Source organism: Carassius gibelio, chromosome B6 (genome assembly GCF_023724105.1).
Source record: "Carassius gibelio isolate Cgi1373 ecotype wild population from Czech Republic chromosome B6, carGib1.2-hapl.c, whole genome shotgun sequence".
Classification (NCBI taxonomy): domain Eukaryota; kingdom Metazoa; phylum Chordata; class Actinopteri; order Cypriniformes; family Cyprinidae; genus Carassius; species Carassius gibelio.
The window spans coordinates 29,444,376-29,457,805 of record NC_068401.1 but is presented as its reverse complement, the minus strand read 5'-3'; the positions used below and the strand labels follow the sequence as shown (position 1 = coordinate 29,457,805).

The 13,430-nt window shown below is 40.8% G+C and overlaps 1 protein-coding gene across 1 annotated transcript; it reads right to left on the bottom strand.

Moving 5' to 3' along the window:
- Nucleotides 1–837: 837 nt before the first annotated feature.
- Nucleotides 838–7,265, bottom strand: fam83fb (family with sequence similarity 83 member Fb). The gene is made up of 4 exons (XM_052558592.1): nucleotides 6,710–7,265; nucleotides 4,738–4,902; nucleotides 3,470–3,591; nucleotides 838–3,397 (listed from the first exon to the last, which is right to left on the bottom strand). The coding sequence occupies exons 1-4, from the start codon at nucleotides 7,172–7,174 to the stop codon at nucleotides 2,773–2,775; spliced, it is 1,377 nt and encodes a 458-aa protein (XP_052414552.1). The 5' UTR covers nucleotides 7,175–7,265; the 3' UTR covers nucleotides 838–2,772.
- Nucleotides 7,266–13,430: the final 6,165 nt, after the last annotated feature.

Below are 13,430 nucleotides of genomic sequence, written 5' to 3'. Positions count from 1 at the left end.
ACATTGATAATAATCAGAAATGTTTCTTGAGCAGTAAATCATCATATTATTCTGATTTCTGAAGATCATGTGACACTGAAGACTGGAGGAATGATGCTGAAAATACAGCGGAGCATCACAGAAATACATTACACTTTAACACGTGTTGTAATATTTCACTTTTGTTACTGTATTTTTTATCAAATAAATGGAGCCTCAGTGAGCAGAAGAGAATAATACTGACTCCATTATGTGCAACAGTAGTGTGTGTGTGTGTGTGTACATGTGTGTGTGTGTGTATGTGTTTGTGCATGCATTTGTGTGTGCATGCATGTGTGTGTGTGTGTTATTTTAAACTTCTACAACATGATCTCATAGTTTTAGAGGAAGATAAATCAGTGTTGTTGAAGACTGATTGCAGAATGAAACGGGAATAGAATCCTCCAGCATCTGCAGGCAGGATGAAAGCTCTGTGCTCTGGTCTTTATTCACACAACAGCAACATTTAAAAAGGGAAATGTGAAATGAGCTCATGGCTTTCACTTCCTCCATCAGAGCATCAGCAGGAGACATCTGCCGGTGGCTTCACGAAGCTCTCATCTGTGCTGTTGATTTCTCCACGAGGAGCGTCTGAAGAACATGTGGACGCTGAACTGGTGCTCTCTGATGGACACATGGATTTTCATGATTAGATTTTCATTTGTGAATGGAGTCAAGTCCAGGTTCTTGAAGAATTCAGTCTTGTCAAGTTTGTAGGTGTCCAGGTACAGAAATCGAATAATCAAATATAAAATAGCACTGCATAGTCTTCACTGTAAAATAAAATACAGTCACACCAAAATGTATTCAGACACCTTCAACATTTCTCACATTATCAGTTTATTTGCTATATTTTAGAAAATGGTAGTAAAATATGACAAGAACTCAAGAGTTAAGCTGTCAGAACAAATTCATCTTGATATCAGATAACTTTGACAGAAAGGTGATAGATTACGGTCAACCAAAACCTCAGACAATAATTACACAACTATCAATACTTTGTTGAACAATTACCTAGCAGTGCTTCATTCTGTTCAGTCTGTGGTGTGAAAGGTTACAACAGTTAAAGAAAAAACATGGTCAGGTCATAGTGTCTGAATAATTTTTGGTCCCAAATTTATGTATTTTTTATCAATTTCACTGGTATATAGTAAGAAGAATTGTGAACAAATACTCTGAATTCATGCTCTGCATTTAACCCATCCAAAGTGAACACACACACCCACACACACACACACAGAGACACACAACACACACACACACACACACACACACACACACACACACACACACACACACACACACACACACACACACACACACACTGTGAATACACACCCGGAGAACCTAAAAAGTAATTTAGTCAAGATCAGTGAGTGGTTTTCTTTCTTTCATGTGAATTATCATTAAACACACTCTTACAGCAGAGCTGGTAAATAAGGCGCGGTCACTTTAAGATTCATTATAATGATACACATCCGAATTCTTTCTCAACTGTTTACTTTCACTTAAGACATAAACGACAGTTTAACACACTTTCCAAGACGGGTATTTTCACATATTTGGAATGCATTTACCAGTACAAAAGCAAAAAGCGGCGAATTGGATGTTTAAGCGCTTTGAGACACGTCGCTGCGTGACCTGAGACCAGAACATGAGGTTGAGATCCCTGGGGCCCCTCCTCAGCCATGGGCCCCTATAATCATCACCACCTTCCATCCCACTACACACACACACACACACACACAGAGATCCAGCTAAACAGTGTCACACACTGAATAAAAGCGCTTTCTCGTGAGTGTGTTGTGTTCAGGGGCGCTGCACAATATCCCGGGCCCTATGCATAGGCATGTGCATGGGCCCCCGAAAATATATATTCCAGACTTTTCAAAGGCCCTCTCTTCCTTTGGGGCCCTGGTAATCATTACTGGTTGTGTTCGCTCAGTGAGGTGTGTGTGTGATGCTCAGATCCTCCAGCAGAGGGCGAGAACAGCGCCTCCATCATCATGAGCTGATCACAAACCACCGCTGAGATTCTTCACCTGTCAATCATTCATGGATTTGGCTCATCTGTCATCGGATTGGCTGATGTGTCTTTAGTAGGTGGGATTTGAAGAGCACAGGTGCTTGTTTTTGAAGTCATGAGGAAGTTGGAAAAAATGCTTTTGCAACAACTTGTTTTTTGCTTTTGTTTTTACACATTAAACATCTTTGGTTACAGACTTAACCAAAGTCTAAAATAAAATTCTGAAATAAAAGCCTAAAAATTCTAAATAAAATTCTTTCCCAGTTTTGAAAACATTATTGCTGAAAGTATTTTTTTTTTCTTGGTTATGTGCACATCGAGGAAACATTCCATCTGATCATTTTGCAGACATTATGGGAATGATATTTCTCTGAACAAGTTGCAACATTTGAAAAATGTGTGTGACACAAATGTCCAACTAAAAAGTTTCACCAACATTCCATGAATGACATAATAATATTTTGAAAACATTATTAAAGAGGAGATATTAACTTTGAACAAGCATTCTAACTGGAAGAACGTTTGTTCATAACTTTGAAAGAACCTTGAAAGAAATGTTCCTTTTATCTGAAATAAAATGTGAGAAGCAGTTCACAAATAAACCTAGTCTCTTGGTAGCACTTGACAGTTCTCTTCCACACACACACACACACACAAAGTAACTAGGTAATAACCCTGGCCCTAACCCTAAACCTAACCATCCCCATACATTACAGTACAGTACATTCTTATGCAATAACGCACATGCATTCTGTATTCTTCTTCTTGAGACTGTCCTGCGTCTCGTCTCTGGTGAGCGTGTGTTTAGACTCCTCGTCTGAAGGGTTTGCAGGGTTTTCTTCAATAACCTCGTCACTATTCTTGTCCTTCTTCCCTCGCTTTGACTTAAATGAGAGTTTGAGTTTCTTGGACTTTTTCTTCTCAGGTGGAGAGGGATCAGGTGTGAGGTTCTCCAGCTCTTCTGTGGGATTCTCTAGCTCTTGCTCCGTCTCTGGATCGGGCGGCTCCATCTTATTGAAGAAGTCCTGCAGCGGCTCCGTGGGTCCCGGGATCTGTCCGAGCGCTAGCAGGTATTTGGGATTGTGGTATTTGTGTGCAGGCACTTTCCCATCTCCACGCGTCACGTCTCCGAGATTGACCTGGAAGCGTGAAGTGGCCGCTGCGGGGCGTTTGGGCACCGCGGCCCTCGACAGGGTTCCCGTTTGAGGCTTGGTCATGTGAAACTGCTTAAACAGGTCCAGTTTGTCTGAGATGGCGTAAAGTTCTCGGAAATCGTTATCATAGAAATCCACCACCTGCCCCGACATCACGGTGATCATGTTTCTGTCCATCCGAGAAGAGCTCCAGGAGAAACTGCAGAGACACAAACACAGCGTGAGATGTGAAGAGCTTCTGTCAGACGGTACACGGGTAACTCTCGCTCACCTGTACGTCCCAAACATGACTTTATCTCCATCGATGAGCATGTACTTGCTCTGGACGTTTCCTGGGATTCTCCCCATGGACAGATTCAACCCGATTCCCTTCACGGTCCGAGTCCGGATATTCTGAAGGAAACACAAACCATTAAACATCTGAGTTCAAAATATGCTGAAATTATAACTAATGTCCAAGTGACCGGGTGTCGACTAGACATTTTTTTTTGTGGCCAAAATATATTTTAAAATAAATTAAATATGAATTAACATTTAGTAATTTAGCAGATTCAAAGTGACTTACAAATCTATCGATCTTATAGATCTATCTATCTATCTATCTATCTATCTATCTATCTATCTATCTATCTATCTATCTATCTATCCTAGCAACATGCTAATAATGTAAGAAACATGCTAGTCGAATGCCAATCATGCTAATCATGCTAGAAATATACTAGCAACATGCTAACAACATGCTAATCATGCTAGAAACATGCTAGCAACATGCTAGTCACATGTTAATCATGATAGAAAACATGTTAACAACATGCTAATCATGCTAGAAACATGCTGGTCACATGGTAATCATGCTAGAAATATACTAGCAAACATGCTATTCGAATGCTAATCATGATAGATGCTAGTCGCATTCTAATCATGCAAGAAAAATGCTAGCAACATGCTAATCATGTTAGAAACATGCTAGCAAACATGTTAGTCGCATGCTAGTCATGCTAGAAACATTCTAGCAACATGCTAATCATGTCAGAAACATGCTAGCAACATGCTAGTAATGCTAACAACATGCTAGTAACTTGCTTATCATGCTAGAAACATGTTAGCAACATGCTAGCAGCATGCTAATGATGCTAGTCATGCGATCAACATGCTAGTAACTTGTTAATCATGCTAGAAACATACTAGCGACATGCTATCAGCATGCTAATTATGTAATTTTTTTACTAATCTATCTTTCATTCTTTCTAAATAATCTATCATTCTTTCTAATATATCTTTCTTTCAAACTAATCTATCTATCATTCTTTCTTTTGAACTAATCTATCTATCATTCTTTCTAACTATATTTCTTTCTTTAAACTAATCTATCTAACTTAACTTTAAACTTCAAACTACTTTAAACTTCTAACTTTAAACCTCTTCAAACTGTCTGGTCAGGCTTTCTCAAGCCAACTTAAAGTTTGTCTCAACAAACTTTTTTTTTCTAGTTTCAGTTAATGTTTAGAAATGACATGTTTTTCTGGTTTGGTAGTGTACCTGCAGATCTCTAGCTCCGACCTGCAGCCGGTTGCACATGTCCAGAAAGTGCGGCGCTCCCGGCTCATCCAGCACGATGTAGACGGGCACGCCACGCTTGGACGCCTCAAACAGATCCCGCAGAATCTGCAGATCGGTCAGCAGGTCCATCACGATCGCCACGACCTGGACAAAACACAGACAGATGGTTCACTGAAGGTGATGCACAATGCATGTTGATTCATACATTTTTTTATCTGAACGCAAACTTGAGATTTTAAGTGAATAGTGACTTTTGTCTGTTCCTCACGAAAAGCATCATGTGATTTCTTAATACTATGATATATATTTTACAGTGGTATTGTTTCCAGTAAAGACGAGTGCTGATAAGGATTACAGGAACTCTTCAGAACTCTTTACACCCTTAGAAATGTGTCTTCTGCAGCTTTCACTTTCTCTTATGCAGACTCTCTCTCTCTCTCTCTCTCGGTTTCTGATCTTCCAGCTAATATCTTTGTTTAGTTTGTTTGTAAAGGCTCGATCAATCCCGCAGGGGTAAATGAGCGCATCTAATTATTTATTCTGCTGCTGTGAAGCAGAAGCTGGCTCTGGAGTCTGCTGAGACCGGCCTGCTGTGCTGAGATTGATTTTACCGCGTATGAAAACAAGATATTTGCACACAGACAATGAGGATGATTTGTGAGATGATGATCATGACACACTGATCAGCTCAGCACATTATTACACACTTCTCTCACATGACAGATGTTTTCTGATACATGTTGAGTCAGTGATTCCAGATCATTTACAGTCATTCTTCAAGAACCGGAGGCTGAAGATCAGACCGTTTGATCAAGTCTGAACAAGATCTGAAAGCATCCAGCTCTGCAGGGGATGAGAAGCGGAGAGACCTGTGACACAAGGGCCTCACTCAGGTCCTGTAGGCTGTAGTCTTTCCTCATTGGTCCAGAGGGACCCACCTATATAAACATGTTCTAGTTCCTGTGAATGTATGTGACGGTCTGAAATACAGCCAAAAAAACACATTCCAGCGTTTGATGAGGCCTGAAAAACTAGTAGAGGAACATTTCATGTAATTTTACACTTACAAAGTTGTTAAATGTAAAAAACGTAATCTTAATTATTTACAGATAAAAAGTGTAAGTTGACATTCCCAGGTTCCTGTGTGATGGCTCACATTTGATGGTTTTACACTGAAATGACTGTTTATGCTTCGTTTTATCTGATCAGTTGTGTACATGAAGGTTTTATGTGTAAAGGTCTAAGCCTAACGCCAGAAAAGAACCAGTACTTTTTTTTTTTTAACAGTGTAAATATAAAAAAACTGATTTCAGCAGTTTGGTTCATTAACCTCATTTCAATTAATGAAACTCTCATTTTACTGTCAATTTAAATTTAGTGTGTTAATGCATGAAATGTTGTTCCAATTATTGTGGTGAAGGTCTGTCAAACACACCTGCTGCCAGTTTCACTTTACATTTCAGGGAATAGTTTTTTTCAGTCTATTATTATAAACTATTTAATTTAGATGACAACCACATGAGGCATGTCTTTAGATACCTGACATTTAAGGAGTGTCATGATCTGATAATGATCACAAGAGAAGAGAAAATGAAACTGACCTTTATATTGATGAAAGGGAATCTATATGTATTGATATATGAATTTGCATAATTTTTAATTGAAATTAAAATTAAATTTATGCATTTAGCAGACGCTTTTATCCAAAGCGACTTACAGTGCATTCAGGCTATCAATTTACATTTCATGTGTTCGCGGGGAATCGAACCCCCAGCCGTGCACTTGATTACAGGAACTTGTTTTTTCATGGTTTATGAGGTAGAAATAGGATTTTATATAAAAATAGTGAATATATTATAATGTGTTAAACTTTAATGTAGTTTAATGTAGCTATTATGATTCCCCGCAGTGATCTGTCTAAACGTGCCTGATCTACACTGAATGCTCTGACCTTGCTGGACTCCTGGATGAGTTTGCGGACCACCTCCTTGATGTGCGGGCCGTTGTCTTTGGGCGGGTGTGTGTGCACAGCCACCCGGGTGACCCCTTTAAAGAGCCCTGATGAGGGCCAGCCGATGTCCAGCGGCGGAACCTCGGTGTCCGACATCTGCGGCCAGTACGTGGAGTGCAGTGACCCGGCGTCGTCACGCTTGTCTTGACCCGCTGACGCTCCTCCGTTCTCTTCATCGGTCTTGTATTTGACGAAGCTGCTGGTGATGGCCGTGATCTCCCGCGCCGACAGGAAGTCTTGTCCGTTCTCGTCCTTCAGGAGGCTCTTGAAGGCTCCGTCTCCGCCGGTGATCAGGCGCTCGAGGGCCGCCCGGTGCTGCTCGCTGTAGTAGAACTGCGGTCGGGACTCGGGCACCGCGGTGGGCATGAGCCCGTCCTCCATACACAACAGCTGTGACTCCGCCATGACGCGCCGCTACCTCGCCTCGCGCGCTCCGAATGCCTCACCTGAGCTCCCCGCGCGCCAGGTGAGTTTCTGGGGTGGGCGGAGTTCACACGAAATGCGTTGGAAGTTGAACTTTGTTTCTGCATGACTCTAGGAGGGTTGAACTTCATTCCAAAAAACAACTAGAAGGAAATAATGTACATAAAAATAAATAAATCATCTCTTCATTGATGTGTGGTTTGTTCGGAGGACAATATTTGTCTGAGATACAACTATTTGAAAATCTGGAATTTAAGGGAGCAAAAAAAAAATCGAAATATTGAGAAAATCATCTTTAAAGTTGTTCAAATGAAGTTCTTAGCAATGCATATTACTAATCAAACATTAAGTTTTGATATATTTACGGAAGGACGTTTACAAAATATCTTCATGAAACATTTTTGGAAGAAAATTGAAATTTATAATTTTGATCCATACAATGTATTGTTGTCTATTGCTACATATATTAAAATAGAAGTATTAAATATGTGAGTTCTAGAAACCAGTGAAAGCCTGTTTGATTTGATCTGTGAATTCTTTCACTTTCACCTGTTTCCTTATTCAAATCAGACCAGATGAGCAACTTTAACCCTGAGGTGTTTTTTTTTTTTATCAAATTTTTTTTATTAATAACTGCTGAAGTGCAGGTGACTTCCTTGTTCATATTATTTGTTTTTTAAAGTGTCTGATATTTATATTTTTCAGCAAAGTAAATGCTTGTTTGTTGCTTGTTTGTGCTGTCTGTGGTTCATTTTAACATCCGTGTTAACATAATGTGTGTGTATTTGAGTGAACTCCACATGGATCTACTGGTTCTGTTAACGATTAGTTGATAATTTCCACTCAGAGATCTCACTCTTCTGTCTGTTCAGCTCATCATGAATCACACACAAACACTCCAAGACCAAGAGTTTTCTAGAATTCAGGTACTTTAAATACATATTCACTAGTTCACGCTTACATATAATTAGCTGAGGTATGGTATGCGTATTTGGCGTGCTGTCCGGGGAAGGGCTCCGAGCTCGGGAATGGCCCGAACTTAGAGTACCCCCCCAAAAGTGTACAAGAGGACACCCGCCAGTTTAAAGAACGCCCCCCCCCCCCCCCAAAAAAAAATAGTATAGAGTACTGGCAGGGGCTGATTTAGATTTTCTGAGAAGTCGTCCCGTTGGCAGGCCGGGAGGGCCTACGTACTCCGGTGGGAGCGACTTAGGCGTTGGAAGAGTAAGCCCTACTGGCTGCAGGTAGTGAACTACGTGTTTGTGTGCGCCTGGTCTGTAGGGCTCTAGCCGATGCTCAACGGGAGCTTGTGACATTGGAACGGTGAGCCCTACCGGCAGATGAGGAGGAGCAGCATGGTTGTGGATGGATGAGACTCGCTTGAGGCCCGCAAGTATAGACCCGAATGGGAGAACTCTCGCCTGACATCTGAAGGGAGCGCACACATAAGATGGGTTAAAATCTTGCGGGAGGAGACACTGCTGCGGCAGTGAGGAGGTACAGCAGGTGGCGGTAATGCACCTTTATGCTAATTTGCCAAAACCACCATAAAACACTAGTAGAAGAAGAAGACGGAACTGCGTCATGACGTCATTTACAAACTTTAGCCGCGAACCTGCTTTTAGTGTCTTTGCCTGAAAATGTATTGGTTTACATCACGCGGCCTGCACCGCTAGAGGAAGCGGCCTTAAACTCTGCCTCGGCCGGAAAAGCCGCGGTAAAAGGCTGAGCCGCGGCGGGAAGTGAGAGAGGCTTGCTGCGGTGAGAACTGGGGTGCAGCCCTGCTGCTGCAATCCAGCGCTCGAGGAGAGCTCTTGGGCGGCACGATAGTTGTGTCGAGCGAGGCAAGTTCAGAGCTTGCACGACCTATTGGCCACAACGTGTGGCTTGGCGAGAAGAGCAGCTGTCGTGATGACGCTTAATGCTGCTCAACGGCTGTGTTTGGCTGGGTAGGATTGATCACGAGTCCGGCAAAAGCATCAGATCTGATAAATCCCCGGTATTGCTCTCTTCGTTGGTAGGAAAATTGGGTCTGTGATAAGGTGACAGACGAAGCGAACCAGCATGCTGATAAACCGTCAATGGATAGAGGTAAGTCAGCGATATTTATACTATGGGATTGATTACTTGATTATGGTCCATCTGTGTCGATTAGGCTAAGTATCTGACGCGCTCCTCCCGAATCTTGTTAATAAAAACATAATTTATATTAACCCTAAAAAGGGCAAGACCATAAAGAAACATCAGAAAATTCATTTATTGCTATTTTTGATCTTTTTTTTTTTCAATGCTTGTTTCCCACAGGATTTGTCACTCCTTTGCGGCAATAAACTGATTGAAAACAGAAAGCTTGTTTGGACGTGTTTTAAATTTTTTAAACATTTTATTCTCTCATAACTTATAGTAAAAAAAGAAATAATTATATTGTGCAAGCAATAATTATAATGTATTGTTATGAATGTATTGGTCTACTGTGTTATATATAACATAGATTATTAACATGAAGCTTTGCTGATCAACCTGTACACAATCTACTTCCTGCCTTCTGATTGATGGATTGATGTTTTTTTTTTTTTTTTTTGTAAAAATTTTGATTAGTGAAATATTTTAATTTAAACTGTCATACTTATACAGTACTATAAATACAGTAAATCATCTAATGACAACAAGCAGATAAAGAGCACAGGGTACAATTATGTATTAATATACATTTATAATGGTATTTATTTTTTACGGTTCTGACCTTATGCAGGTGCATTTTTAATTAGGTCACAATTGTTATTGAGGTAATGAGAAAAATGTCACCAATGTCAGAGCGTTTGATTCTTGATTCAAGGCTAATCCTATAACACAGATCAGTTCAGTAACAAAACCCATCTGTAAGAAATATGACCGGTCTATGAATCAACCAGAAAACAGCATGTATACTGGTGTTTTTTAAACACTGTGTCATCAGACATTACTACAACAGAAAACACAGCAATCAAATGCAGGGACATCTTTAGAGCTTTACCTGGACAAGATAAAGCCATCAGAACTCTGCTGACAAAGGGAGTCGCTGGCATTGGAAAAACAGTCTCTGTTTAGAAGTTGATCCTGGACTGGGCTGAAGGGAAAGAGAATCAGGATGTCCAGCTCATATTTCCACTTCCTTTCAGAGAAATTAACCTGATGAAGAACAAAACACTCAGTCTTTCAGATCTTCTTCATGTTATTTTTTTCTTAAACTAAAGAAATGGAAATATCTATTCATTAATATAAAGTGTTGTTCATCTTTGATGGTCTGGATGAGTGTTGTCCGTCTCTAGACTTTAAGAGCGAAGTGAAACTCTGTAATATATCTGAATCAGCCTCAGTGGACGTGCTGCGGATGAACCTCACTGTGGGGAATCTGCTTCTTAATCAGGAAGAGAATAGGTGATTAGAGTATGGCCAATACAATCATCTCACACCTGAAGTCATCAAGGAGCCTCTACATCATGTGTTCATCATGAGCCTTCACATCCCAGTGTTCTGCTGGATCTCAGCAGCTGTTCTGGAGAAGATGTTGAGTCGAGCAGAGAGAGGACAGATTCCCCAGACTCTCACTCAGATGTACACAAAGTTCATTCAAATGCTGGGAAAGTTGTGGCCTAATGGTTAGAGAGTTGGACTTGCAATCGAAGGGTTGTGAGTTCGTGTCTTGGGCCGGCAGGAATTGTGGGTTGGGGGGGTGAATGTACAGTTCTCTCTCTACCGTCAATACCACTATGCAAGGCACCGAACCCCCAACTGCTCCCCGGGCGCCGCAGCATAAATGATGAACTGTGTGTGTGTGTGTGTGTGTGTGTGTGTTTGCGCGCATGCATGCACTTTGGATGGGTTAAATGCAGAGCACGAAATTCTGAGTATGGGTCACTGTGTGGCTTGGCTGAATGTCACGTCACTTTCACTTTCACTTCATGATCCTTCAGACCAACATCAAATATAAGAAGGACTATGAGAAGAAGGTGAAAGATGTTTAAGACATGATCCTCAAACTGGGGAAAGTGGCTTTGAGCAGCTTGTGAAAGGAATCCTGATCTTCTATGTATGAGGAAGACCTGAGAGAGTGTAACATTGATGTGAGAGAAGCATCAGTGTACTCAGGATTGTGCACTCAGATCTTCAGAGAGGAGTTGGGCTTGTATCAGGGGAAAGTCTTCTGCTTTGTTCATCTGAGCATTTAGGAGCATCTAGCAGCTCTATATGTGCACCTCTCCTGGACAAACCACAACAGAAATGTGATTGAACAAATCAACAAACAGTTTTTGTTGTCTAAGTTTAAGAACCAGTTTCAATTAATCAGAACATGTTTCACTATCTGAGTTCATCAGAGAGCTTTGGATGAAGCTTTATGGAATAAAAAAAAATATATATGGATCTTTTCCTGTGTTTCCTTCTGGGTTTGTCAGTAAAGTCTCATCAGATTGTCCTTCAACATATAATGACACTGAAAAGAAGCAGCTTTGACAGCAATCAGGAAACAGTGGATTACATCAAGAAGAATATCAGGAACATTGACTCTCCAGAGAAATCCATCAATCTGTTCCACTGTCTGAATGAACTGGAAGATCGTTCATTAGTGGAGTAAATACAACAGTATCTGACATCTGGAAGAACAAAGGAAGCCAAACATTCTTCATATTAGTAGTCAGCTGTAGTTGCATTGTTGAACGCGGGAACAGGAGCCCTCTCTGGGCTAAACAGGATCTGGCTGTCCATCCGGCTGTCCATCATCTGTGGGCTTGGGCTTAAGCTCTGTGCAGCGGGGAGATGGTGGGCTGTGCTCTGGATCAGGGATAGACAATCTCCGGACACAGGATGATGGCTCCCCTTCAGATCAGTCCTGAGGTGTCTGGGAGGTCGACGCAATGATAGCAATTTGCTCATGTCCAGAACATCATGTCTTAACTCAACCACATACTCCAATAGGGAAAGGTTTTGGCAGGCATCCGAGGTGAACCTTGTGGTGAGGGAATCCATTGGGGAACATGGGAAAAAACAACACTGAAGAAAACACTGAAAACAAACAAAGGTTAAACATGTAAAAAAGATTGTCCTTGGTTGGGTCTTCTGTCACGATACCCTGCCGGAAGTAAAGCAGGAGCCATAGAAAAACCAAAGGTCAATTTATTCAATCCAAAACAGGGTATATCCACACTAGGAAGAGAAGGAAGACACAAATATACACAGTACAGACCGAAAGTTTGGACACACCTTCTCATTCAAAGAGTTTTCTTTATTTTCATGACTATGAAAATTGTAGAGTCACACTGAAGGCATCAAGGGCTGTTTGACCAAGAAGGAGAGTGATGGGGTGCTGCGCCAGATGACCTGGCCTCCACAGTCAGACCTGAAGGAAACACGGGAAAATCCACATCAGGAACAGGGGTAAACACACGTAATCCAACATGTTGACCTGACAAACACAGACTAAACGGACTCGAGTTTATGTACACAGGTAATTACTAGACACACCTAAACCAAAAGGACAATCAAACACATGGGAAACTGGGTCATGGCAGACACATGGAGTGTAAAACCCACAGACACAGGTCCATAATCCTGACAGCTGCACACTGGTGGTGCTTGAGGAGACATATCCCTGCCTGGCCTCAGCTCTGAGATCAAACCCCTCACACCTGAGAGAACTATATCTGTCTGTGAATAAACTAGGAGATTCAGTGAAGCTGCTTTCTGAAGTACAACAGAATCCACACTGTAAACTGGAGAAACTGAGGTTAGATCATATACATTATCACACAAACATTCTATGGAGTGAACAGTGTCATCAGATAAGATTTTACATGAGATATAAAATGCAGATATGGTGGATATAAGAAGTCTTTTTCCCTGCTTGAACTTTGGATGTTTTATGATCATATTTTATGTTCTGTGACAATTTAGACCTCAGTTGACTTGCACTTTAAATATATCTAGTAATTTATCTAGTATAGTACTTTCTCTTTAAAAGCAGACTCACTGAGTCAGTATGTTTACCTAGCTGTCACAGTTTTGCTTTTGTTTTTTTGTTAATCTGTGAATATTTTGCAAATACAGTATATTTCATGAACAGGGCCACTTTTTTATTTTATAAATGTGATTTTATTCCATTTTCTCCATTAATAGAATTGCTTTTAGGACTATGTTATTTTATTTCAGCTTTATTTCAATTGACAGAAAGGTTTTTACTAGTTTTAGTAAACTTTGATAACCT